Source organism: Drosophila eugracilis, unplaced genomic scaffold (genome assembly GCF_018153835.1).
Source record: "Drosophila eugracilis isolate 14026-0451.02 unplaced genomic scaffold, ASM1815383v1 contig_124, whole genome shotgun sequence".
Taxonomy (NCBI): Eukaryota; Metazoa; Arthropoda; class Insecta; order Diptera; family Drosophilidae; genus Drosophila; species Drosophila eugracilis.
Genome location: NW_024572029.1, coordinates 407,046 through 434,573, shown reverse-complemented (window position 1 = coordinate 434,573; position 27,528 = coordinate 407,046). Strand labels below are relative to the sequence as shown.

The 27,528-nt window shown below is 40.3% G+C and overlaps 2 protein-coding genes across 14 annotated transcripts in view; one reads left to right on the top strand and one right to left on the bottom strand.

Annotated features, from left to right (window-relative positions):
- The window catches only part of LOC108102971 (glutamine-dependent NAD(+) synthetase), a 46,788-nt gene that overhangs the window by 260 nt on the left and 19,000 nt on the right, over positions 1 to 27,528 (top strand). For both annotated transcript variants that reach the window (XM_041819066.1, XM_041819070.1), the window contains exons 2-3: positions 10,347 to 10,485; positions 17,575 to 17,845. The gene's annotated coding sequence lies outside the window, so the exon portion shown is untranslated. The remainder of the gene's footprint in view (positions 1 to 10,346; positions 10,486 to 17,574; positions 17,846 to 27,528) is intronic.
- On the bottom strand, positions 81 to 25,714 carry LOC108102970 (cytosolic carboxypeptidase Nna1). 12 transcript variants are annotated; one of them, XM_017208271.2, is made up of 16 exons: positions 25,354 to 25,714; positions 12,022 to 12,200; positions 8,519 to 8,671; positions 7,200 to 8,181; positions 6,172 to 6,970; positions 5,838 to 6,111; positions 5,292 to 5,572; positions 5,058 to 5,217; positions 4,827 to 4,985; positions 4,686 to 4,754; positions 3,440 to 3,555; positions 3,228 to 3,363; positions 2,584 to 3,156; positions 1,758 to 2,332; positions 1,331 to 1,705; positions 81 to 1,264 (listed from the first exon to the last, which is right to left on the bottom strand). In XM_017208271.2, exons 1-16 carry the CDS (start codon positions 25,442 to 25,444, stop codon positions 478 to 480), a joined length of 5,709 nt encoding a protein of 1,902 aa, XP_017063760.1. In that variant the 5' UTR covers positions 25,445 to 25,714; the 3' UTR covers positions 81 to 477. The 12 variants fall into 12 exon arrangements, with proteins under 12 accessions (XP_017063760.1, XP_041674990.1, XP_041674986.1 ...); XM_041819056.1 differs by lacking the exon at positions 25,354 to 25,714 and adding an exon at positions 21,655 to 21,885; XM_041819052.1 differs by lacking the exon at positions 25,354 to 25,714 and adding an exon at positions 21,655 to 21,817 and having other exon boundaries at positions 1,758 to 2,320.

Below are 27,528 nucleotides of genomic sequence, written 5' to 3'. Positions count from 1 at the left end.
TCAAGCATTATTTATTTACCAAATTTACCCAACCACCGCACCTCCGCCAGCAACCCCTACCAATTACAAAACATTCCGCATTTGTTTTCACATTTTTTTTTTTGGTTTGTTTTATTGCAAATCTCAATAGAAAAACTTCCAGCAAAAAAAAAACAACACACACACACTAGGACTTTTAACATTATTTTAGGGATTAACTGTAGGTACAGAGATCGGGATTACATATGCATAAAGTTATATAGATAGATAATTTTGCTAATCATTTCCTTATCGTTTTTTTTTTTGCGTAACAAAGATAGACACGGGGGGTTCAGATTAAATTCGACTAAAATTTTGAAACCAAAAATGTGGCTTACGCCGAATCTGCTGTGTAAAATAAATACACCTGGACGAGAATCTGGAGCACCATATTGTCTGTTGAAAGGAAAATCTGGGTAATATGACTCTAGCTAAACGATCCCGAAGTTCCGGTGTCAACTATTTCGGTGCTCCGTTCGATAAAGTGCGGGATTTGCGCTTCTTCAGCTTGGTCTTCACCTTCCGGACAAGATTAACGGTGTCCAGCGAAATTCCTGTTGAGGATTTATTGGCCTGGACGTTTCCATTGCTCCGTTGGTATTGCATTTGCCCGGACGATGATCCCATGGCACCCGTGCTGCTCTTGGCCTGCAATCCGGCAGCATTCCTCATTCGTCGAGAGCTGCCACCTGGCATATTGGCGGGCTGTTGGACGGCCGTGATTACTAGCCCACCGGTCTTGAATTTGTTGGGTGCACGTCCACCACCGCCGTTGCCTTGCATATGACCCATCACACCGGCCGAGTGCATCCGACCTCCTACGGATCCGGCTCCCACCTGACCCTTGAACAACATCCGCTGGTGTTGCTGATGCATATGTTGCTGCTGCTGTTGCTGCTGCACTGCAGATCCTCCGGCACTGTTACGACTACGAGCGAATCGTGTCACTAGTTGAGTAGTCTCTGCTATCTTCATCATGCTGCTGGACTTGCGCTTGACCTTTCCACCGGATTCGGCTGCCACCAAAGCTTGGATGACTTTGGCCTGGCCTGTTTCCGCCGACTTCTTCATCATGTGTACGGGCTTGTAGGCTTGCTGCCCGCGGTCGCGATCTCGATCACGATCCCTTGGATGTGGCGGCTGCTGATGCGGATCCTCCACCTTCATCAAGCGTTGCGCTGGCGGCGGCTGAGAGCTCTTGTGCTCCTCCTGTTGCTGCCATAGGAGCAGCTTCTGAGAACAGGCACTGCAAGATAAAAAGACGTTAGAAAAGGCTACACTACTGGACTTTAATCTCGGATGATGCACTTACTTGAACAGATCCACTTGCTCGAGTTTTCTGGGCTTGCGTGGTGCACCAATAAAAGCGGGTGGCGCGCCCATGGCAATCCCACCGGAGGCAGCTGTGGGATCCCTGCCACTTGAGGTAAACATGCCACGGCTCTGGCCACCTCCACCGGCTGCAACTCCTCCTCCCCCAGCACCGCCAGCACTTCTTATACCCGCAGTAGTGTTGGCCATTTGGGGTCCGGCTATCGAGTGACCCTTATACCAGGCTAATGGACGCCCATCCGCATCACCGTGTGCTCCTGTCCAGACTTTCTTCTTCAACGAGAGCTTAAGCTGCAGGTCATCCGCCGTTTGAACATTGCCTTGCCTCTGGGGAATGAAATTGCTAGGAACACTCCTGAAAAAATGAAAATTATTATATAATATATTAGCAGATTAGGAGTACCCACCTCCTGGGCGGCGGTTTGGTCATCGTCTTCACTGCTGGCTTGGATTCGGTCATGTAGAAGTTGGCCTTGCCATGACCAGCACTATTGCCATTGGGTATTTCCTGCTGATCGAGATTGTGCCAGGAGTAGGTGCGTCTGGCGGATGTCCCAGTACCACCGGACTGCCTCTGCATCATGCCCATGTGATGGCCACCTGTGTCCAATTCCGGAGCAGTGCGAGGAGTCAGCTTGTAGACATCCATCTTCTTGCCACCACCCGGTGTGCCACTCTTCGAGGGTGTTGTCACAATCAGTTCCGGTGGCATGTGCGCCGCCTTCGGTTTCTGGACCACCGTATCACCAATTTCCTCAATGTATCGCCTCTGCAGATCACTTTGGAGCAACGTGTGCCGAAGTGGAGCCACTGCACCGTAACCGTTTTGTCCGGATGTCGGCGAGTGCTCTTCGTCGTCGGTGGAGAAGTGCAGATCCGAACCGGGATCCGTTGTGGGCAAATCAAGAGTGGTGCGTACCACCTCGCCGCGTTTCTTTGGCGTCTTGCCCCTAACCTTAGTGCGACGCGCCTGAATGGTGGACTAAATGGATTAGATGTGGGAGATTCGGGGCGAAACCAGGAATAAACAAATTAGTGGTGCTAGGGTGAGTGCTGGGTGGTGCTGATGCACTGAAAGAAAAGCTAACTACGAAGGGTTTTATTCATTATTTCATAAGTAAAAATCATTAGAAGGATTTCGAAAAGATTTCTCATAGAATTCTAGTGAAATTTTTGATAGGGAATTGATAATGATTTTTACTTCGTTAGGTAGATTATAGCTATGGCTTATACCTTCTTACGGCGATAGATGTAGATGCGTCGGTTGGCCAACCAAAGCCGGAAATTGCGATCCACGTGCAGTTTTTGATTGACCACAGGCTTCTTTTTCTCTATGGGCATAAACTTTCTCTTTTTTCCTGATTTCTTGGACCCACCGCCAGTGCTCTTGGCTTTACGCGTGATCTCTTTGCTGGCTCCGGTGCTGGCACTTGAGCAATCCGGATCTCGTAGTGATTCCGATTGAGAGGAATCCATGCTATCGGTACTTTCCGAACTCCGAGCCCCAGTTGGTTGGGGACTTTTGATCGGCGGCTTCCTGGCCAATTGCCTGATCGGTTGGCTTTGCTGAGTTGGTGTTGTGGGTGTGGCGGGTACGGCATCACTGTTAGCTGTACCGCCACCACCACTTACTGCAATTGCACCTCCTCCACCTCGCAGACGCTTCGTATTTGGAGACGTCTTGCCACCCATTTTGTGACGCCTTCTCTTCAAAGTGGTTAGAGTTTTGAATTTGCGCTGGAACAGGGGCGTAAAGTAGATCCTGTCCAGTTCGTGCATCACCTTGCGCATGCGTCGCATACGGAACTGCATTTTGGAATATGTAAAAGTGCCAGTGCAGTGCAGTGCAGGAGAGGATGTTGAGTTTACCAACTTACCTTGCGAATTTCATGGATTACCTCCGGCGAACTGGGCGGTGCACGGGTGGGGGCACAACATGGTCCCTCCAGATCGGATGCCGTTATCGAGTGTTTGCCCTCATTATCCGAACTGGAGCTGCAGTTGCCCTCGTCGCTAATGGGTTAGTAAAGCATTCAGGATTAGTAGAAGGTTAGTAGAAGTAGAGTAGTAATATGGTTAGAAGACCCACCTTGAGTAATCCGACAGAGGGATATTCAATGGCTCGTCGGCACTGGAGCCTTCTCGCATCAGTCTTTCGATAATTTTGGATCGTAGCCTGTCCTGTTGTTTGAGTAAATTTAAAATCTATTGTAAATGTTAATGCATTTGGATTAGTGAAAAATCATACACTGGCAAAAAAGGAAAAATTAAGTATTATAAAGTTCAGAAATTATAATCAATGCAAGTGTGGACAAGATAATCAAGCAATATTATTACTAAAAGCAAAACTGTTAAAGCTTAATGTGGAAAAGCGAAAAGAGAACTTAATCTATAACCAAAAGACAACTTAAATCATGTGATGTAGATATGTGGTATTTATTTCAAAAAAATAATAGTTTTCCGGTTATAATAATACGGTTACGCTTATGACTAGCAACATCGAAAATAACGCGAGTTAAAATTAAAGTTACTAAGGTTAAAAAATAGAGAGCTCGAGTGCCTGGCGATGCTGTGCTGGGTGTGTGTTACTATCTAAGTTACGTTTGTGCGGGATCAGGTGGTGGTGGTGGGTGTATATATATGTATATATATATTGATTGAGATAATCTAAGTACCCATTGCGTGGATAGGATATCCATTTGGGACTCCTCTATTCACGCAACTGGGTGATCAAAAACATTAGAAAAACTGCGATACGCGCAAATAGACAGCATTAAAATTAATTCCATTCAATGCCGCACATACATAATCCCCGATCGAGTATGCATATATGCCGATGATATATATGCCCATATATGTATTGTACATATATCTGCCATATAACTCCTGTGGCTCTGGCCGATGTGTGAGTGTGATTGTGTGTTTTAGTTTGAAGTTGTCTTTGGACATATATATATACATACGAAAATATGATAGGATTTTGGTTATGGATTTTGGGATTTGAATTCTGGTTCAGCACAGCAGCGCTTATTTTGCGATAACAATTACTCTTTACGATAAACAATTTACGATTACAAATCAACGATAACTGGCACAAAGTTGCATTTACAGAAATATGGCATCGTCGTCGTCGTGTGTGTGTGTGTGAGTGTGTGTATGTGGGATGGAGAACCTTCCTAGGAGACACTTTTCTCCACAGAACGTTTCACTTTCAGTTTGTCGTTCATTATACATCCCTGATCGGCCATTTTCTGTAATTTCAATGCTTTCTGTTCGCGTTTCTCGCGTTTTCTTATCTTTTTGATTTGTTTAAACAACTTGGCGTGCCGCTTTACTTTGTTCGGATTCTCATCGCAGTAGTCCAAAAGTGTCTCACAAAATGCTCGTCCCATGTGCTCGTAATCCTGAAAAATTGTTTTTCACATTCCAATATTAATCAAGTTTAATCGATTTAAAAAAAAAATGTAATCACTAACCTGTGTGTTAAAGTGCGTTCCCTTGCGCGATCCCAGCGAGGAACCACCGAAGGAGGCCTCGATCGTATAGCTGTTGGTGATGCCCAGCATCCAGACCACAATACGTCCGGTGCCCTCCTTGCTGCGCTGGATCTTGAACTTGCAGCTCTCGAAGGAGAACTAAGATTTGATATAACGAGATTATTAGTGATCAGTTTTTGATACTTCTTGACTGTCCCTGGTAACACTCACCCGATCCGCACTGTTCTTGTGCAACATCAGGGGAAAGACCTGCTCGGTTAGCTTCTTCTCCGGGTTGCGTTTGTTCTCACAGCCATATATAAATATGTTGTGCTTTCGTGAGTGAGCGTGCATATCACAGTACATGGCCACGCCGCATTCCTCAATCAGTCTGTTTGTCAAAGAATTAAGTTAATAGGAAATAGAGAAACTAATTCAATCAAGTTAACTAAGCTTTAAACTCACCTTCTAATCATGGCTTTGGTATACCAAATGGATGGATATGTCTCGCGAATGACCGTGCGGTACTGTCGATTAAGATCCTTGCCGGTCAGCGAGTTTCGGGTGTTGCCCACGATGACACCATCGGGATTCAGCATCGGCACCAATTTGAAAATGAACTTGTGCCGCAAACGCTTGGCCACCGTCGTATCGCCCGTGATAAAGTCCATTAGACCCTTCATCATCCACGAAGCAGGCGTCTCACTGGGATGCACACGCGCCGACACCACAATCGATTTCTTTCGCTATAAATTTCATAAAAATATTATACTTTCTGTATATTTTTTTTAAGGAGTTAAAAAGTTAAAATAGCATTTCAAGTTTATCTTTAAATTTATGGCAAACAAGTCATTAGAACTTTTGCTATCAACTTTGTTTTTGCATAATGAATGGGGTTTGAATTACAAAACCCAAAGAGTTATGTTTATCTAAGCACACTTTTTGTTGAAGGAGGTGGAAGAAAAGTTCGCCTGCAGATTAATTGCTATAAGATAGGTGAACTCAGCTCACCCGCATGTTCTCCTCGTTGGCTGAGGGCGCCGTCACCGTCAGGTAGTAGACATTATTGCCGGCCAGAGTGCGGCATAGAAGGCGCAGTTTACAGAACTTTGACTTGACCGGATGACGTTGGATCTCCATGAGGTAGTCCTGCAGGTCGCTATAAGTGTACGGGTAGCTGTGCGCAAAGAACACGGTGTCATCGTCGTGCTCAAATTCGATGGTGAAGGTCAGCGTATACGTCGAGTTGTCCTCGTCATCCTCGTTAGCGCTATTACTGGCACTTCTGTTGGTCGCAAAAAAAAGGATAAATCAGTGGCCTAGGGGCATGACTAAATCCACTTACTCATCATCATTCCGGTAGTAACAGATGTTATCTCCGCATCTTCGCCAGCCTTCGCTCTTCTCCTTGGCACCCAGCGTGGAATACATCACTGGCTGCATGCCGTCATTGTAGAGGCTGTCCGACTTGACCAGATTGACAATGGAGAAACGATAAAACATCTTACGTCTGGTGTGCCGTACACGAAAATAGAACCACTGCTTGGATCGGCTGGTATAGAGATCTGGTCGCAGGTAGAGCTCATAGAAGGTGGGCGTGATTTGAACCGCCTTGGCCAGATTGCCGCTCTCAAAGCGCGATTCAAACTCCAGGCCATCGTACTCCTCCGGATTCATGGGATGACAATTGGTCACGAAACGTGCACCACCGACGGCCGAACGGCTGAACTGTGCTTGGGGTAAATCGGAGCATAGAAAAGATTGCGACGAGTTGGTCGCCGTCGTTTGGTTAGTACTTGTGACCGAATTCAAGGAGCTGGTCGTCTCCTGGCTGGTCATTGAATTCAGCAGCTGCTGCTGATCCTTGCTCAGCCGGAAGACGTTGTTCGCAATTGGAGAAGAGGTGCGAGTAGTGCCAAGATTAGTGCCAGTGCCCGTGCCCGCGCCCGCTGCCATTCTTATGTCATGTTCTTTGCCACCCAAGCAACCGTCTTTGTCGCGGTGCCGCCTTCTGGCCAGGGCCGCTGCCGCTGCCGCTGCTGCCACTGTGGCAGCATGGGTTTGGGGTACCGCCCGAGGTGGGGGACGTATTTGCCCCTGCCGACTCCTTGAGCGTGCAGAGTCCTGCTGCTGCAGGCTACCAGCTGGGGAGGGGATTGGGTTATTGTAGGGATTAAGGACTGGGAGGATCTCAGGAAGGGAAAGCTCTGTTGCGGAACGTTTAGGATCACGTGAGCCCTTAACCTTTGTTATGTAATTTTAAAAAACTAATAACTTAAGCTATCCTCTAAGCAGAGCTTTCACTTCACTTGCTAGTCTTTTGTTTTTCTAAAAAAAAAGCAACTTTCTAATTCCTAAGTTCCCTTTGCTTACAGTCAGTCAACCTGCTCCTGCTCTCATTTCCCACCAGAGTTTCTGTCTCCGAAACGGATCCGGAATTGGGATAAGGTTTTTCGGCGCCACCAGCTAACCGTTCCGTATTTCTTCCCAAAATTCTATGAATGCCATCGCCACTGCCCGAATCTTCTGATTCTGAAAAATATTCCTCTTCCTCTTCGCCCAGACCAGAGCTACTGGTTTCCTCAGAGGAGGTGGTGCTGTCCCCAGGACGATGCTTGTCCATGACGGCACCCTTGCTTACACCCTTATCGGAACGCGATTTGGGTGCCACTGCAGCGGATCGATCTTGACGGGCACTTCGCTCGAAAGCTACCTCCAAGCGAGCTATATTCGTTTTTGGCAACTTAATGGGGGTTACGGCAAACTTGTTGGATACCTTTTGAGATCCCGAAGGTGGGGCCGAGGGATCATCATGATCCACAATCCTATCGATCACAGCCTTGGCCACATTCTTGCCAAACTGACTGAGGACATAGCGCGGCGAAGCTGGCTTGTATTCACTGGTGTTGTTCTTCCAAATATCATCGATCTCGCTAGGATTCTTGCTGGCCTCCGAACGGCTGGCTGCTCTAGAATTTCGAACTGTTCCACCACCACCACCAGCAGCGGGTGTGACCGCTGCCTCTTCCTGATAGCGCTTCTTCTTTGCCTCGATGAGATCCTTAATGATGGCCTTCTCCTTGGCCTCACCACTACCTCCACAGCCACCACCGGAGGTATCGTACTCATCATCGTAGTAGTCATCGTTGTCGTCTAGGGATGCACTAGTGGATCGATTGTCCACATTGTTAATCATCTTGGAGACACTGTTAAGCTTGCCACGTGCACATCCACCGCCACCAGCCAGACGCATGGGCGTTGATCTGCTCGGTGGCGTAGAGTCCTGATGGGAATCCGAGGAATAGTCCGATTCGTCACTGGACTCATCCTCCTCCTTCTTCGCCTTCGGCTTTTCCTGTGTGTTTTTGATTTGTCGTGGTATTTAGTTTAAGGTCTCGAAGTTAGTTTTGTTATTTCTTCTTAGTTTTTTTTATGATTATGGATAGATAGACCCCCTTTTAGTGGGTTAGTGCTGGTGCAAAGTGCGGGTTTTACAAGGAGTTTTAAGGATTTCTTTCGATTTCGATTTGTAGAAATTTATATTCATGTTAGTTGATTATCTTAGGTCATTGAAATATGCAATTCTATTTAAAATCATTTACAAATAATTGAAAACAAATCGAAATCAAGCAAATCCTCTGATAGTAACATGTGCTCAAAATATGGACTGAACTGGGCCTGAAAATACTCACGTAGTTAACGGCGCTAATCGGACTGTAACTGAACACGACGATGCCGCTTTCCTCGCCGACGGGCCGCGGTTTCAGCTCGTTACCCGTTGGGGCATTGAGCGGCTCCGGCGTAGCGGGCACGTACGGAATGTGTGTGATGCGCTCCTCGATGACCTGGATAATGGATGAGGGGGTAAAGAAAATCAAAAGATATTATTAGTATGTATATATTAGGTAAGTAAGGGCATGTAAAAACGTTTAAAAATCACTTTCCCCATCGCATTTAATCACCCCGTTTGATAAAATTTCAATAATGACTTGTACACCTGTTGCCTTTTCCAAGGTCTTGCTAATTAAAGTGGATAATATTTAGTTTTCATGCCACAGATGTTGTTCGTTATGGAAGTTCTCATCGGTTTTGTTCATGTCCTTGACAAGGAAATTGGCGAATGTCAGAGTTATTATAACATTTAAATTCCCTGTCACCGATGACGATTTGCTTTGTGCGCCTGGTCTCAGCTGCCCACTCCTTGTCATTCTTATAAATGGAAGTTCTATATATATATATACGAGTATATATATTCCTTTTGCCATTTTGCCTGTCCTCAGTTGAGGCTTTGATGTTCTTTTGCTGTTGTTTTTGCCATCGTTGTCGTTGTAATTCTGCCCACAAGCAGCTTTTGAGCAGCTTATTTGTTTAGCCTTTTGATATGCTTACACATGTAAGACATGCACAGTGGCTCGAAAATTGTTCTCAAATGGATGATTTTACCTTCGATCTATCCTATGATTTAACTAAACTAATATCATATACAACTTATAAGCTAGAGCCCTGCACAGAATACACTTTGAGAGCCCTTTTTCAGGTCTCTTACCCATCACTTATACGCAATGTTGTCGCTTATACAAGCAATTGGCATAGATTCGCATTTTTCACATTTGAAATATAAATATCAAGACTATATGTACTTATAGTATAGGAATTAAGAATTTTTCAACATTTGGTTGACATGGCGTATGAGTAATTTGTATGAAGATTTGGTCGCTTGCCCATAAATATTTTTAAGAAATTACAATTGGAATTCCATTAAATTTGATTGTAATTTAAAAAACTGATACTTCATTTCAGTTTTCCCCTAAGCTTCCACACACTGTGCAAAACCGGACGATAAAACATGCAAATCTGATACACACACACACACACAGACACAGCAATTTGCAGGCATTTGTGTATGTGTGTGTGTGCGATGGCTTAATTGAAACATATCAGCGTCAGTTTTTGCAACAATGCTACCTCCCTCCCTCCCTCGCACACCCGTCTCTTTCGGTCTACCTCACTCTTGCACTGCTTGTGCCAGAGGATTTCCTTTCTTTATTTTTTTTTTGTTCACTTAATTCGGATTTTATTTATTTATGCTGTTGTGTGATTGTATGTGCGATATCAAACTAACTAATTAGCTTGTTTATTCTGCCCTACGGCATTCTGCCTGTCCGCTGTCGTTTGCAGCTAATATGACCCTCTCGTTTTCCTGGTAATGAAAATTTGCAAAAAAAAAAACCAAAAACAAAAAAAAAAAATAACAACTGAGAAACAAACTTTTTTCATGCCCATTGCCAATGCCAGTGTCATTGTGGCAAGAACAACAACAACAAAAGCGTATCAAGTCAACACCGAAGGCGTCTTTCGAATTTCACTTTTTATTTGAGTTTGCATTTTTGGACGTCATGGCCAAAAGCCGAACAAAAAAAGAAAGGAAAAAGCGAAGGAAAAGCGTCGTGGCAAAGACGTTTCCCAGGCAAAAACTTTCTTGACTTATTATTTATTTTTCTCTTTTAATTGCATTTCCAGTTTTGCCTAACTTCTTTTTGGAGTGTGCGTGTATGGATGAGTGTGTGCTGATGCCTGAAGTCTAAAAAAAGGAAGCGAATTAACGGTAACGGTAAAACGGCAAAGGTGAAGAGCGAACAGGACAGCGACAGCAAATGTGGTGAGTTTGAAGTTTAAAATTTCTATTTTTTATGTAAGTTATATTTTTTTGTAAGAAGTTATTGAAAATTAAAATCAATTTCAATTTGTAAAATATGAAAAATATATGTAAATATGAAAAAATGGATTAATATCATATTTATACATATTTTATAAAATAATAAAGGTGTATAGTGGCTATGAATATATTCTTCTTAACATATTTTTAATATTTTTAAAGTTTCTGTTTTTTTTTGTATTTATCTATTTTAAAGATTATCTAAGCCCTTAACTGAAGTTTAAACTTTCCAAATTCGTCTCTCCTTTCTGTTGATTACAAAATTTTAATTAAAAGCCAATCCATTTGGCCTTTTCCCCTGCTCAATGAATATTTAAAATGTTTTTTGTTTTTGTATGTGCATTTCAAGCCATGTTAATTGACAAGGAAATGTTGGGCTTCCTTTGTTTTTTTTTCTCGTTGATTTATTCGAATTGCGCCACAAATTGTTCAACAATTGACCTCCAATTGATTTATTTGCCATCCGCCCCCCCTGCCCCCTTTTGGCCGTCTGTTTAATCAATCAGTTGGCCAATTTCTTGTTTGACCCCTGGCAAAACCCTTCCTCCTAAAGACGCCCCTAACCGCCGCCATCCCACCAGACGGACAGACGGGGCGTATGTGTAATGTGTAATATTTGCCCAACACAATTTGGCAGAGCATCGAATGCAAATCGAGTACAAATAAATAAAATCGATTGTTAACAATGCTAACGACTTGGCCAACAATTAGGTAAAGGCAAAAGCTTATAAAAAAAAAGCAACACACACCAAAATAACGAAAACAAGAGCGAAAAGAGAAGCCAAATAAATAAAATCTCAAAGCGGAAACGAAAGGATTTTCATTGCATTTGGCGGAGCGTTTACCGCATGCCATGGGTTAAGCGAAGGCGGCCGGTGGGCGTGGCCTAGTGTGTGCACCTTTTATTGCAATTTGACCTACATAAAACCAAGATGGCTGAGGGGCACTACAGTATCAATTGGCTAATAAACACCTTTACATGTTTAAGTAATATTTCATTTTTATATTAATTAATCCTTACTGTTTCCCTCGAAGTTCTTTTTCCTAGTTCAAACTGTGATTTTACTTTAAATAATATTAAAAATACATTTAAAAAATTAACGTTCGTCTTAGCGAAGTTGGCCTGTCTTTTCTTTGGATTTGCGGCTGCTCCTTTAAAAGCCTTCACCCCATTTAACCCCTGCCAACTGTGTTTTTATGTGCATTAATATTTATGGGGCGCGGCACGCATGTCCTGGGATATCCTGGCAGACGAGGTGCGTGTCAAAGGCATTGAAGCTCATCCTCCCTAACCCACCCCAGCCACAAATCTAGGACACAGCTCTCTGCCTTAGCCTCGGCCTCGTCCTCGTCCTCGTCCTTCGACGACTGTTCGATGGGCAAATTGATTGAGACTGAGATTTGTGGTTTAGGGTATGGATTGCCCGACCCCTTTTGATCTCTCACGAATTCAACCCACTTATTAACCCACTAACTCACCTGGCATTCCACTGGCCATCTGGGGGCCTGCTGTGAGCAGTCATTGTCCTTGTCCTTAGGCAGGGCGAAAAGATCGCGCGGTTCCTTCAGACGTGCAACCGGTCGCAGGGTCTTTTCATCCGTGTTCACAACCAGCTGATTGGTCTTCAGGCCCTTCGATAGGAAACTGCCAAGGAAGCCTGCAAAATAGGACATCAAGGGATTAGACTTAACAATGGGAAATGAGAAAATCTTAAGTAAGAGGATGCCTGCAGGAAAGTAATCTGCTGAGATGGTTAATTACTTTAGGAAATGCTTTAGGAAAAGGTATATTTCAAATTTGCTTTAATAAGAACTTAATGGTCAGCCAAAAGCCCCTTTAATTTACTTAGAAAAGTGCAAGACACTACCCCAACCATACCTTTTAATCGCTATATATAGCTTTTCTTCAGAGAATTGCCTATACTTGGGATTTCTTGATTACGTTGAACTGATGATCGTATCGTAGTGATCACAGATCGCGTACATACAGTCGTATTTGTCCAATTTAGCGAACTTAAAAGCCAAAATAAAAAATATTTGTTCTCAATCTATAAACGAGCAAAATAAGATCTGAGAAATATATAGTAAATCGTTCGATGTTGATGTTTAAGTCAAGGCCTGTGTGTTTATACGAAGGGGGCGGTTCACTGGGTCAGCAATTATATAAACATTTGTCGTGCCAAAAAAAAAAAAATATTTAAGAAAAATAGAAAGAAAGTTGTCTCCTCTTCCAGCCAAAAAAGTTTAGAGGGTAGGCGCAGGAAATCGCCATTAATATGGCCTAAATTAGCGGCATTTTTCGGCGTCTTTTGTCAACAACAATTAATTGCCATATGTGCGGGGGATTCCCCCCTTAGCCAACCAAGTAAAGTTTGGTGTGTGGAAAAGATATTTCGTTTTCATTTCGCTTTTCCTTTTGTCTTGCCACCAGGCCAGTGCAACATATTTTGTTAATTAATTTTTGGTTTTCCTTGCTTTTTTTTCGCTTTCTATGGCTGTGTGTGAGTCTGCTTAGTCGGTTTTTATTAGCACATAAAAGCAAGATTTTGTTTTCATTTTTTTTTTTGCTCATGTTTTGTGCTCCTCATTGGCTTCTTTTATTGCAATTTTTCGCTGGAAAGGCGAAAAATTCGTGGTAGAAGGGGAATGGGCTAATGTCTGGCAACTGTAAATCTTTTAAGGGGCTTCCAGCGAAAAAGTTTTTCCGCAGCAGCCAGCCATTTAGATCCTGTCAAGTCGATTAATATCGCTAATAATTTTCAGTTTTTTTTAAACTTTCTTTTATGTTTATGTCCCGCGGGGGATTTTTAATGGATTTGGTTATGGCTTATGCTCGCGTTAAATTTAAGCTTAAAAGAAAGGTCGTAAAATTATGGTTGGTTGGCTTTTAAAGATTTTTGTCTTTTGCCTAGGAAATTAGGAATAAATCATAAACAAAATTGTTGAACAAAAAGAGGAATGGAACAAAGAACTGAGTGAAAGACAAAGAAATTATTTGAAACAAAGAAAAAGGTATTAAGAAGGGGATTATATAGCTCAGATTTTTGTAAGAGATTTTTAAATCATTTAATTTGAAGTCCAAATCAGGAACAAAGATTGTCCAAAATGTTTTTTTAATATTCTTTACATCTAACAAATTTAAGTAGCCAAAACTTAAATCTCTTAAATCAACATTTTCAAGAGTTCTGTTTGGTATCTTCTGGCAATTATTTTGGGAACCTGTCGAGGGGATTATTCAGTTGATTTTTCAGTGGAAGCACTTGAGCATAAGTATGTCAAATTGTTCATGGCTCATTTTGAATGGTTCTATGTAAATGCACTGCAAAAAAAACTGTTCTAATGATTAATATGTTCGTTATCTTAGTTTAAAGTAGAAAAATACACCTGAGAAATGGATTTTAAACATTTTGTTTTGGGTTTTTACATATCGGAATCGTCACCTTTTCAAAATATATAAAAATTATATAGCTTTCTTTTATATATATCAAATAGGTGCGAAGAACTTAATGTTAGATATAAATAATTGTTTGTTTTCTTCTTATTTATCCCACAACTTATTCATTAAGTCCTCTAAATGTTGATATTTCACAGATAAGAGCGATAATAACAAGCTATATTAGATGTCAAAGTATCATGTGTTGATATAACAGAGATAAGAACGTTTATGAAGTGCAAATTGATGGGATTTCTATTTGTATATTGACATGTTAACAAATATATAGTTTATATATAGTCCTTAATCTTGGTGTTGATATATTTTGAGTGCTATTCTTAGTTCTTATTACTCTATATAAAAAGGCATTTCTTGATATACAAACTTATGACAAGTATTTGAAATGGATTGCCATTCAAACTAATTAGAATTATAGATATGCTAGTTAAAATTTGCATATTTTATGATAAATTTCACTTTTAAACAACAAGTTAATCTCAAGATTAGATACAGCCTATATCTGTAATGCTTTTCTTTCTGTGTAACCCCAAATGAACCTCAAGAAATGTTCTTACCGGCACAGAATTCCGAACTCACTCCTCCAAACGATCTCGAAAACGCAAAAAAAAAAGCGAAACGAAAACAGAGGAAGACGCTAAATTTTGGTGGGTGGCGGATGGGGGCGTTCAAGAAAGGGGGTTGGCACTCGCACAGCTGTTTGTATTAGCTGATTTTTGTTGCCGTTTTTTGTGTTTTCTAATTTTTTTTTGCGACAAACGATGTTCAAAATTTGTGGCACTCGAAAAAAACAGAAAAAAATCAAAAACAAATCTAAAAAAAGTGGAAATAGAAAACTAATATAGACAAGCTATAGAAAACCGATAAATCGCGGCACACTTTTCAAATATTTGCGGGGATTTCTTAAAATGTTTTTAAAAAGTTTCTTATCGAAAATATATTTTTTTTTAGTGTTTCTTTTTAACTTTTCGTTGAAAATTATGATTACGTTTTGAATTTGTCTCGGTTTTATTTTGGTTTTTGTTTTCAGAATTTTGAATGTTTTCTTTTAATTTTGTTTTGTCGTTGGCCGTTGCGCGTTTTGTTGTTGACTAAAACAGAAAACCCAAGCGAATGTGGAATGCTCAGCTCTGCTGCCGTCGCTGTCGACGTCTCCCGTTGGCGTCGCGCTGCTGCCTGCGAATATTATTTAATGCGAAAGAGCAGGAGGAAACAGAAAGGGGGGATGGTTAAGGAGACTAGAAAGACAGGGACAGCGAGAAAGTGTGAGAGAGCTTTTGCACTTTCGCTGCCGACGCAAGCTTCGCGCTCAGCTGTTCTCTGCCATTAGCGTTATCCTGCGTTTGTCTGTGTGTTGGGTTTGCTGCCAATGTTATTGTTCAACGAAGCTTTCGCTTGAAGTTCTCCCATTACAGCTGTTTTGGCGAAGTGTATGTGTGCAGGAGAGAGCTAGAGATAAAAGGGGACTTCTGTGCGTGAGTGATCTTTAATAAATACATATGCAATATCCTCTAAAAACTGGACTCATTAACCCTAGGAAGATAACTTCGTTTTAACACTAGAAAGATTTTGAGATATCTTAAAAAGTATAAAAACGAATAAGTTAAATTTATAATTTTGTTAAAATATTCCAAAAAGAGCAAAAAATTAAATTTAAATTTGTATTTTTCATTTTGAAATATGGTGAATATATATAAAATTGCAAAAGGATTTATTTAGTTTTAAACTTTAAACTTAAAACTTTTGAAATTTGCTTGCCATTCGAAGTGGCACTTATCCCTGAGCTGTTACCACAAAACAAAATCCACCATTCAACCACTTCAGCTGCAGTTTAAATGGAATGACAAAGCTCAATCGGCGACCTTGACCTTTCACCATATTCCAACCCTCTTTACACATGTGAGGTTCTTTATTATTGTTGATTTTATATGTGGTTTTGCTTTGGACCGCAATTTGACGAGCTTTTAAGTATCATTTTTCGCCTGGATTTGTTATTTACACTTAGAATTATTACTTTCAAGATTGTAGAGTATATTAAGATAACGAAAATCAACTTTCAACTTGTAAGGAAAAAATCAGCCTAAACCCTCTAAGATATGCAACACTTTTTGCACTCTAACTGAAACATAAAGTGAATTTTTTAGATTTAGTTTATAAAAAAGATCCTTATTATAAAATAATTCCAAAAAAATAGTATTTAAAAAGTGCATCAGATTTTTCAATAACAATGGCACTTTTCACACCAATCAGTGGTTTTGGCTAAATGGACAAGGGCAAACATTACGCGTTCATTCATAACAAAGCGTTAAAAGGAGGGGAAATGCAGGGGCAGCCAAATGAAAGGGCTAGCAATTTGAAAGCTCTCTCTCTCTCGCTATCTCTCTGCTTTCAGTTTTCAATTGTTGCGCCAACGCAGACGTTGGCCGAAAAACGACAGCAGGAATTTGGCGTTAATTAAATTTTTATGCTCAAATGCAGGCGGCAATCGAGAACCGAAGATCTGCAGGCCGATCCCCTCTAATTGCACAGCCGTTGCATATTATTTAGTTAAATTGTATTATTATTCGTAATATTTATGGCATTTTGTTTATCCCAATCGCAGGCATTCGGCCAATGCCTTTGAGGCGGCCGTACAATGAAAACTCGGCAGATCCCAAAACAAAATAAAAGCCGATCCCCAAAGCGCAATATTTTTGCCACCTCACAATATTTCACAATTTTTATTCGCCAGGCTTTCTTTTCGCTTTTTTGCCTAGGTCATTCTTTGTTTTTTTTTTCGAGCAATTTGCGTTCTCATGAAAATTGTTTAATAAATACCGTTGTAACATTTTCTTTGTTTGCCGTTTTTCCAGACGTTTTTATGGTATTGCCCCCCAGCAGATTTTTCTATAAATAATGGTCATGGTTTTTGGGGTATATCGGTTTGATCAGGAGTTTGTTAATCGTTTAATTTTGGTTTTATGTTAAATAAGTAATTCAAAAACAATACAAAAATATTAGTTAATATATCTGATAACTTAAACAAATAGTTATATTAAAAAACCCATGGAAACTATATTTTAATAGAAACCTAATCGGATCCCTAAGTTCCAAGAGCTAATAATTAACCTCGCATCCTTTGGACGTTCCACAATGCAATAACAATAACCTAGATACATGTAATTGCCCCCTTAAATCGTAACCACCTTGGATTCTAGGCCTGCATAAGATTGATCCCCAAACCGAGCAATATTCCACGCTAGATATAATCAAACAGTCGAGGGCCCCAAGTCAATGAACATTAATGAGTTTACTGCCTGCGGCTTTGATTTATGCAGGTAAATTATCATTAATAGCAATTCAATGAACTGAAATGGGTTCGAATACCTCCTTTTCTATACTACATAGTTATATAGATATATAGATACTTTCTTTGGTTGACAACAGGCAACGGACTTTGATTTCCCAATTGCGATTCCGGAATTTCTGTGTTAATGATTTTGTGTGTTGCCGTTGTCATGACAGCCGCAAGTGGCAACTAAAATCAAACAGTTTTGCGGCTAATTCTAATACCCATTTATCCGCACTTTATCCGATTCCAGGTGGGCCAAGAAGGGCTAAAGAAGAATATAGAGGAGGGAAGGCGCTTTAAGGATCCAATCGAACAACGACTTGCAACGAAACTTTCCTGCGGCCGGGTGGATAGTAATCGAGGCCCACAAACATTCAAAAAATTCCCCCAAATGCTGGCCATGTAGTACAGTGAACTAACAAAAACAGCAACAACTTAACGAACAACAACAACACCGAGGTGCCCTTAGACAATCTATTCGTACAACAGGAACAACAAACTCAACTAACAACAAATTGAAAGTGAGTACATGAAATATTATTGAAAATATGTTTAAGTTTAAGTTTAAAAATTCCACTTAAAAAGAGTTATAAAATATTTATGGCGAATTCAAATGATTGCTCTTGATTTAAATCCATGCTTGTTTAACAAATATGGTTCGTAGTTACAGAAGTTCTACTGTATTATGAATTGAATTTGCAACTTGAAATAATTTGACAGCGATTTAAACTTATGTCTGGTTGCTGATGATAAATTTTACAAATTAATCTAGGCAATGATATAAACCAATAGGTAGAATATATACTTATGATATGTATAAATATATATTCATTCTTATAAAAAATGTTAAAGATAATTTAAAGATTATTCCACCGGTTTAACAGTCACTTAAGTAATGTTAGTTAAAAGATTTTGAGATTAACTTAAAGCACTTAAAGCGACTACTTTTCTCAGATGTACTACAGTAATAATGTTTTCTAACAAAGTGCACAGTAATATATATTTGAACAAAAGTAATATAGTATATATATATATATATACGTTATTTATGAATAATACAATCCATTACCTCCACTCGACGTGGTCAGCGTGCAGACGGGAAATAGCTGGGCCTGCAGAAACTGCACGCGACCGCCTCCAAAGTCCATCATATATATAGGTTATAGTATTTCGATGCTTACGGCATTATGATGGGAAGACCAAGAGGAAGACCGTTGCGGTGTTATGGGTTTTGATTTGATTTACAATGGGAGCACACAGACTACCACTGATTGATTTCACTCGCTTCACTAGTTTTTGGCACACATCGAAAAAATGCAAACCACTTGGATTATTTTTGATATCCTTTTTTTTATATTGCCTTAGGTCCTTATGCAATCGCCATAGAGCGTGGCAATATCCGGCATTATTATTATTATTATATGTATTTATTTTGCAAACCGATTTGAAAGGATATTTGGATATTTGGTGGCCTTTTCTGCGACTCGTTTCGCATTGCGTCGTCAAATGATAACCACTGATTTGGCCAAACTGAGTCGCAGTCGATGATTCGAGCCGTTGTGAGCCAACTCGAATTTCCACTGCGACTGTTATAAACAAATAAACAAAGCCTCGCTAAGCTAGAGCTACTAGCTCGCTCTCTCTCTCGCACACTCTCTCGTTGTCTAATGTTCCAAGGAAGTGCAAGGTAGTCCTGGCATTCTACACACATACCCATACACAATACACCACCCATCCGTACATATCTATGAACTAGCCAACCATCCATACATCCAACCATCCTAACCATCCTAGTCATCTATCCATGGCATGCCGTGAACATGAATTCGATTCGATGGCTCAAACAAAGCCAAAGCCAAAGGCAACCAGCCTTGGATACGCCAAAAAAAAAAAAACTATATATATATATGTATAAAAAATAAAGAAAAAAAACACAGTTCGTGGAATTTTTGTGCATACTCTAACGAGCAACAAATGTTTGCCGAAGGCGGAGCGATTCACAGTTACGAATACAACTCCAGGTCACGTTTACACCGAACATTCTATGGTTTGTTCGCTAAATATCGAGATAGTTCTAGTTTAGACTATGGAATCCATTATAATACGTAAAATAGTTTAAATAACCTACAGCTAGTATCAGTTCAAAGATTAATTGAATACGCTCGGAAAACTCACAGCAAATACTTGCTAATAATTCATAATTTTCCCCATAGCCAATGCCCCACATTTCTTTGATTTTGGAAAACAATTTAGCCACTTATTCCCTAGCGATCAGTGGCTGATCAGTGCTGCTTTTGCGTTTTCCTAATAGCCAGAAAAGCCATTAGAAAAAGAAAAACAAAATAGTCGCAGCTAAAAAGAAAAGTTAAAAGAAAAGCAAAACAAATCAAAGCAAAGCCTCGATGCCACACAAATTTGTCAAAGTCGCTCATTCGACGGCAGTGGAAAATCGTTGCTAAATGCGGAGGGATATGATGAAAAAGGGGGCGAGGGCGTTGGGAAACCGTGGGAAACTTTTGTGGGAAGAGCAGGAAAGAAGAAGCAGAAGCAGCAGTAGCAGCAGCAGCAGCTGTCAGCTGCCTACGCGGACACAAAACGAACAGGTGTCAAAGAGCGAGAAAAGAGAGCAAAAAGAAAGCACAAACTTTTAATCAGTTGCTCTCTGTCGTCCTCCCTTCTTCCATTCATCTTCCCTCTGTCCACCCATTTTTCCTATCTTTTTCACCTATTTTTCTGCCTATGGGATTATGTCATCGAATTGGATGAAAAGCGAGAAGAATCAGAAGAATCGAAAGCGATTAGAATAATGATGAATTCTATGTGCCCTTTCGCAAGTTTTTGTATTAGATTTTCAAGATCAAATAGTTCTTAAAGAAAATTAATAACAATAAGTGAAAAAACATTAAAGATCTTAAAACTTTATATAATATCAGTACATAAAGTTTCCATACCCTCTGTAAGGGTATTTTGAAAAGAAAAACCTGCAGCAGCAGCAGCACGAAAGAGGCAACAGCAATGATCTTGATCGTGCAATTTATGTGTTTTCTATTTTGGCAAGACGCCGTGACTGCCAAGGCGAAAAGAAGACTCTCTAACCGAACCGTAAACGCATGCCGTCCACCTTCTACTCCCCGTACTTCTCCTTTAACCATTCTCCTCGCTTTTCCTTGCTTCTCCCCCAACGCCCCTCCTACTTTTGCGAGACCCTGCGCCTCTTGGCCCTCGTCAATCATCGAATTGTGCCAGCGATTAGCTTTCGCCACCCCAACCCCGATTTTTCTGCCAAGAACTTTGCCACAATTTTCAAATTTACAGTGAATTATGGCTAAAAGTATTAAAACTATTATATGTGTATTAAAGTAAAGGAGATATATTAGCAAATGATTGGAAATTAGAATTGATTTTCACTAAGAACATATCATTAAGATATATTAATCCCAACTATAGATAAAAGTTCAAATTACATTATTATTTGTGATTTAAAGAGTTCTCTTAGCCAGTATCTATAGTAGCACTTTTTTTCGGGTAGCTGGCTGCTTTGGGCAAATTAACAAATTGCAATTAAAAATTTCCGTTTGCCATATTTTGGCAGCAGCCGACATGTGTGTTTTTGTTCACACAAAAAATAAAATCACCCGAATCAGCTATTTCGAAGCTGTATAATAATTGTGACAGAGATAAATGATGTACACGAATTGGAAGTGAAAAGCGAATTATGATTTTGCTAAATAATAATATTCCCAATGGATATCTGTGTCGTTTGATGTGCCAGCTCTAGAGAAAGTGAGTCAGTTGTTATTTTCTAAGAATCATTTCAATAGATTTTCTATATTCCTGAAGGAGACAAAATAATCGCTCAGCGACATCTAAATATTTCATAAAATTTACTCATACTTTCACTTTCAAGCATTTCAAGTAATCTTTCACGAAGATATTTTTATCTTTAGCCAAAAATCACCATTTTAGGCATCACAAATATTTAAAGGATATTTTCAAGCTCCCTTTCTTGCATAACCTTCTTGAGTGATTTCTTTTGTTCCGCTTTTTCTGCTAACACATCAAATTGAATCTTCATTATCTGTCGACAGCGCTTGAGTGAACATCTTGAGTGGGCGAATGGGGGAAACAAAAAGGAGGGTGCACCGAAAGAAAAAACTTATCGGTTTTAAATTATTTCAATACATAAAAGATCTTGTGCTTCATTTTAAAATTGCTACTTTTAATGGTGGTAATGTAATGTAAAAATCTTCCAAAGTTATATTTAATATATTATCATTACAAATCACTAATTTTTCTCGGTGTCGAAGATGGTGAACCTAACGGGACTCACCATTCACATAGTCGCCGAGGACTAGAGAGCATTCCATGTCATTGCATTTGAAGTTGGCTCTCACCACATTCACATTAACGGTACTGTCTCTCTTCATCTCCAGCTCATCCACCTCTTCCTTCTCCTCCTTGGATTTGGCCTCCAACTTCCCCTTTTCTTCCTCCTCATCCTCCTCATCGCCTACATCGCCAGCTTCTAGCTCTGTTTCTGTTTCCCTCTCTTCGCTCTTGGACCGACCATTGTTGTTGCTTTCATCGCTGCAGCTGCTGCAGCATCTCTCCACACACTCCACGCTCTCCACTGCCAACTCTATCTCGTTTTGGCGCACTGGCATAGGCTGCAGAAGGGCAAGGGGGCAGCGACGTCGGCTCATCGAAGCTGAGCTCAAGGTTCTTAGCAGACGGCTAATGGAGGTGGTCACCACCTCCCTCTCCGTCATCTTAAAGGATGCACTCCAACAACAATAAAAAAATAAAGAAAACACTAGAACACAAAAGCAACGCGCGCGTGCCTGTCCAGCCTAAGTAACGGTTTATCTCCGAGTTGTTCTTCTCTTCTTTGCTCAGCACAGCTCAGCTGCTAGCGCAACTGCTGACTGAGCTGCAAAACCAACGCGGACGACAATGGTGGCCTCTGCCAGCTTTGGCATCGACGTCGCTGCCTTTGGCGAAATTGCGAATCACAGTAAACCACGGCATTAAAATTGTTGCTGCCACGGCGTTGCCTTTGTGCAAGGCACCGACAAAAAACAACAATACAAAAACAAATTGAAAACACCGCTTAAAAGGAACGAACAAGGATATACCCTCAATCGAAAGCCTATCAAGCCACTACTACATCGATATGATGACCAGGAGAAACTTAGAATGATGGTTTACTACCAAAAAATACGTATATTTATCAAGTTTCTTATCAATTTGTTGGAAAAGAGAATAGAAAGTTTATGGACCTTTAGATAGGCACTCAAATTTTAAATCTTTGATGGATATTCTTTTAAAATTGAAAGTTTATCTTAAAATTATGATACCCTTCTGCTAGAGTATTTAAAAGAAAACCCAGAAAAACAACAAAAAACAGTTTTTCGTTATTTTGTTGTAGGCCTACTACACGTGGCAGGGAAGAAGGAGGCTACGGGGCGGCACATTGGGAGGTTAAGGGGGCATCCTAACCCCTTCACCCTTTGTAATCCCCTCCGCCACAGCCCCTTTGAAACTCCGCCGTGATTAACATAAATTGCGCACGACATGGGCTATAAACAGCGCAGCAAAGTCCTAGCCCTCATCCAATACCACTATTGCCACCCAGACATCTTTGCCCCCCCTTTTTTTTTTGTTCCCACCCACCGCATTTGTTTTGCAATTTTAAAATATATTATAAAAATATGCTCACTAAATCCCGTTTGAGCCGGGACAAATGCTTATATGGGCCACACGTTTTGCCATTCCATAGAAATCTGCACTTTTCACCCTTCCACAATTTTGTACTGCCTACTTTTTTGCGCGTGAGCGATTTACATCAGTGATGAGGACATTTTTATTAGGAGAATAAATATGTTTAAAATGAAAGGATCTTTGTGTTTATAGTTCTAATAAATATATCTTAAATTTTGAAGGTAACCTTTAATATAATATAAAGAACTCATAAAGAACACATATTTCTAAGTTTTAAAATTGGGATATTATTGCAGCCATTCATCACGACAGTTGCGTTTTAAAGACTTTGCATTTATGTTTTATTTGAATTTGGCAAAATTTTGGCACATGGATTTGTTTTGGCGATGACAGATGGCCGCAATTTCGAAATAAGCATTTTACAAAGTACAAGCTAAAATATATGGCATTCCACATGGATGGTTATAGGCAGAAAGATTAACAGATTTCAAGATCTATATTTGATCTTTCTCTCTTACCTCCAACTACCAAAATTCATATATATTTAACTTAGAATCTATCCTTATCTTTATATACAAAAATCAATCTTAGAGAAGCCAAAAATAACGATAAAAATAGCTGATTTCGCAATACCGATTCCCACTCTTAACCCCCCTCAATCCAGCTCCTCCGGTTTTTTTTATACAATTTTTTTTTGTGTGTTTTTTGCATGGCCCGCTTGGCACCAATTTTTCAGCTTTAGCTCGGTTGTTTTTGCCGGAGATGGAGACGATGTCGGCTTATTGGCATTTGACAGCGCCCTGGCAGCGGCGGGACGTCCTTAGAGAAGAGGTCCTTACGGGCGGGCTCAATCTCAATGACTTGGCGGTAGTGGTGGTGGTGGCGCCACGCAAGGGAAACGCTTTCAAAATGTGCCAGAGATCCCCTTTCGCCTGATTAAGCCATTGCAGCTTGCAGTTAACTTAACCCTTGAAGGTTCTTTAAAGTGCATGTAATTTCTTGTAAATGATAACCTTTCTATTATGATTTATGATCATTGATAGTTATAAGGAATTTATATATGATATAGTCACGATATTGCGCCTTAGCTATCACTAATCGTAAAAGATAATCTGTGATATGTGGCAAGTATCGATTAATAATCATTGTATAGCCATATTTCCCACCTCAAGTCAAGTAGTCATATCCGCCGGATATTGCCACGAGGCGTCATATCGTTTTTGTCTGCAATGCGTCATTAGGCCCACAGGGTTACCCAAACCCAGGACCAACACTTGCTGCAACACCCGATTCTGTTTCCGATCCCTATTATATATATATATGCCTACCATATTATAGCCTTGCGTCGCTTGCATGTCATTTTGCCTCACCAATTGGTTGCGTCTCCTTTGTTCTTTTTCATATACCAAAATTTTTGTTGTGTTTGCTCAATGGTTTCGTGTAGTATTTTTTTCCTGTTCTGCTCTTTATTTTTGTATTTCTTTTTTGGCTGCGGCCGCCCGCAGTACAGTGAAGACTATCTTGGTATTTCCGGATTTCCGGGGGGGTTATGTGAAGAACCCCCCCAACGTTTTTCCAAGTAAAAGACAGTGACAGGAGCCAAAAAAAAAATAAGAAAAACAACAAAAAACGGAGCGGCAAGTGTTCCGCTTCGCCGTTATTGATATGCATTTAGAGCCCAAGACGAAAATAGACGCCGGCACCGAAAAAAGAAACAATATTGCAACTATTTACGGTGGACGTCAGGCGTCAGGTACGTCAAATGCCAGCTAAAAGCCAAAACTACGGCGGCAAAATGAAAGTTGTTTTTCTTTTTTTGCATAGGCAAGCGAAAAATATCCCAAACTTTGATTTAGTATCAAGGGATTTGCCTAATTGATTATGGTAGTTAACTTTGGACTTTGATTAATAGCTTTGACAAAAGTATTATTAATAGATTGGGCTTAAGATGAGATTTGTAGAAGCTTAAATATTGTTTTAAGCCAGCTAGTTGCCTAGATATTTGATTAGAACTAAGAACAAATGCACTTTAATGGTTTATTTAGATAGGAAATACCATATATACATTCGATCTAATGGCCTATTCAATAATTTTCATCATAATTTTATATTTTTATCAATCTTAAAGCAAATCTTATGTTTAAGCTTTTTAAATCACATTTATATGTAACAAGAAGATAGTTTTAAGCCTTGATAAGATAATATCTGATTGATTTCATATTCTAAGAAAGTATTATAAGAACTAATCGAAGATATAATCGGATATAATCTATGCTTAATGCGGAGGGCAAAAAAGTTTTCCACTCACCCTCACTTTGTTTTGATGGCGGTTGCTGTTGATGGAAGTCAGTGATCTCCGGTCCATTCCGGTTCTCCTTATCCTTGACGCCCTTCTGCATTTTACTTCCCAAAGAAGATAATCTTTCCTCCAGATAGTTCTGCGTTCTCAGGTTCTTGAAAGTTTGCCAATGACCTTCACTCGGATTTGCGAATGTTCAATAGATGTACCGAGGAGTTCACGGGATTAGGATGGGATGCGATTAATGGACGAGCTCTGTGCTGAATTTGCCTTCGATTTGGAATAGGATTGTCCCTTGTCGTGTGTTCATGTGTGTTTTATGAAGAACTAAAGGGGTGTAAATAAGTTAAACAGGTTTCGGATGGGGTATTTTGTGGATGAGCTGTCTAGTGTGTGTTGAGGGCCGAATCGAACTGAATTATCAGAGCCTCCTAATCTCCGGCTATTGAATCGGCTTACTATGATCGGCTTACTATGATTGTCTTGCTGAAGTTTTTGTTTTTCACTTTTTCACAGCATATCTTAGCTATACACTTAAAGAAATTTGACTATTTGAAGATGGCCAACGAAAGAGCTTGATGTTGCTGAAAAAAGATTTTTCTTTTCCTTGCAATTATTTACTTAAAAAAAAGTTTCTGGTACGATTCTCTTTGCCTCTTTTGGTATCGATCATCATTTCATTTCTTAGTATTTTTCTCAGTGTACAACTCCATTGTAACGGTATTTTCACCTTGAATCAAGCGGCAAATGTTAACGGTGAACGGCGCCCAATGCCGGATACCGGGTAACTGGCTACTGGCCACCGGATGGGATCCGTTTGCCGCCCGGAAAAGCCGGAAAATTCGGAAAAGTTGTAAAGGAAACGGGGGAAACACTTCGTGACAATGCGACGCGGGCTGGCAAACAAATCAAAGCGAATTAGTTGCATTAGTGGCAGCTATCAGCGGAAAGCGGCAGCAACACAGCTCCAGGATGCGGCGCCGCTGCCAATGACTCTCCCAGTCCCAGTCCATGTCTTCTCACAACTTTTTCCAGTTGCAGTCCCACTTCCATTTCCAGTTCCACTTGCACATCCCCCGTTTGTCCCGGATCCTCTGGCAAGCCCAAAGTGCAGGTCGCCTGGCGTGCCAGCACCTAGGGCCATAATGCACATGCGAGTCCATAGGGAAACAGGGTGTCCTCAGGGCATAGTCTTGGAATATTGTATCTTTGTTTTATATATTTTAGATTAAAAGCCCATCTGGAATTGAAATCATATAGGCTGCTGAATGTGTGTGTCCTTTTTCTAGATAATAACCAAATATTGATAGAAAAATCAGGATTTATTTATAGAATAGTTCCAGAAATACTTACGAATATATCTTTATATAACCCTAAGCTGGCTTTATAAAATTGCTCACAAAATGTAAAAAAATCTGCAAGGCTATAACATCTCTTTGACAATTTTTCAAATATTTTTATGCAATTTCTTGACATTTTATTTTTAGAATTCATGTCAATGCTGGCTTTAGAGCATCAGAATGGTCGATAACATATTGAATAAGAAATATTACTAATATTTTATTACTTTACAAAAATTAATCGTTGGAAATCGACACCCCTTATATAAAGATAATCGTATGTACTGGCGGCATATTTATCGGATTCCCCCACATACCATCCATTCTGCTGCCATTGCTGATTATGTGCCATTAAAATTGGCTGCCAATTGGCAAAAGTTTTTTCTCATTCTGCATTCTGCATTCCCGCTTTCTCCAGCTGCAGTTTTTTTTTTATATTTTTTTCTTTTTCACTTTACCTCTACGGTCGGCCTTTTGTTCTTTGCCCTGAAGCTTTGCCCTTTCGCCGAGGTTCAAAGTTCAATGCATTTCACTTGCGACACGCACACTCGCACACAAACACACACACTCGCATGTCGATTTGCCACTCCTTCCCACCAGTGCCCACATTCCCCGTACACCTGACCAGTGTTGTTATTATGGCTATTTTAATACCTAAATTGGTTACACTTACAGCTTTTAGTTTTATATATAAATTTCACTTTTTCGCTTTTGAATATCCCAAAAAGTATGCTATGAAAACTTAAATGCTACATACCTATATTTCTACATATTTTCAATAATTTTTATAAGTTTATTCTTTGCGAATTCAACAAACTTTCTTTCTTGAGTGCATATCTCGAAA

Bases quoted from the DNA above. Each gene is read 5' to 3' on its own strand.
- LOC108102970 (XM_041819056.1), bottom strand. From the start codon at position 21,751: ATGAAGAGAGACAGTACCGTTAATGTGAATGTGGTGAGAGCCAACTTC. The intron at 5,573-5,837 runs GTGAGCTGAGTT...TGAAATTTATAG, and splicing joins CCAACGAGGAGAACATGCGG to CGAAAGAAATCGATTGTGGT. The intron at 4,755-4,826 runs GTTAGTGATTAC...ACAATTTTTCAG, and splicing joins GAACGCACTTTAACACACAG to GATTACGAGCACATGGGACG.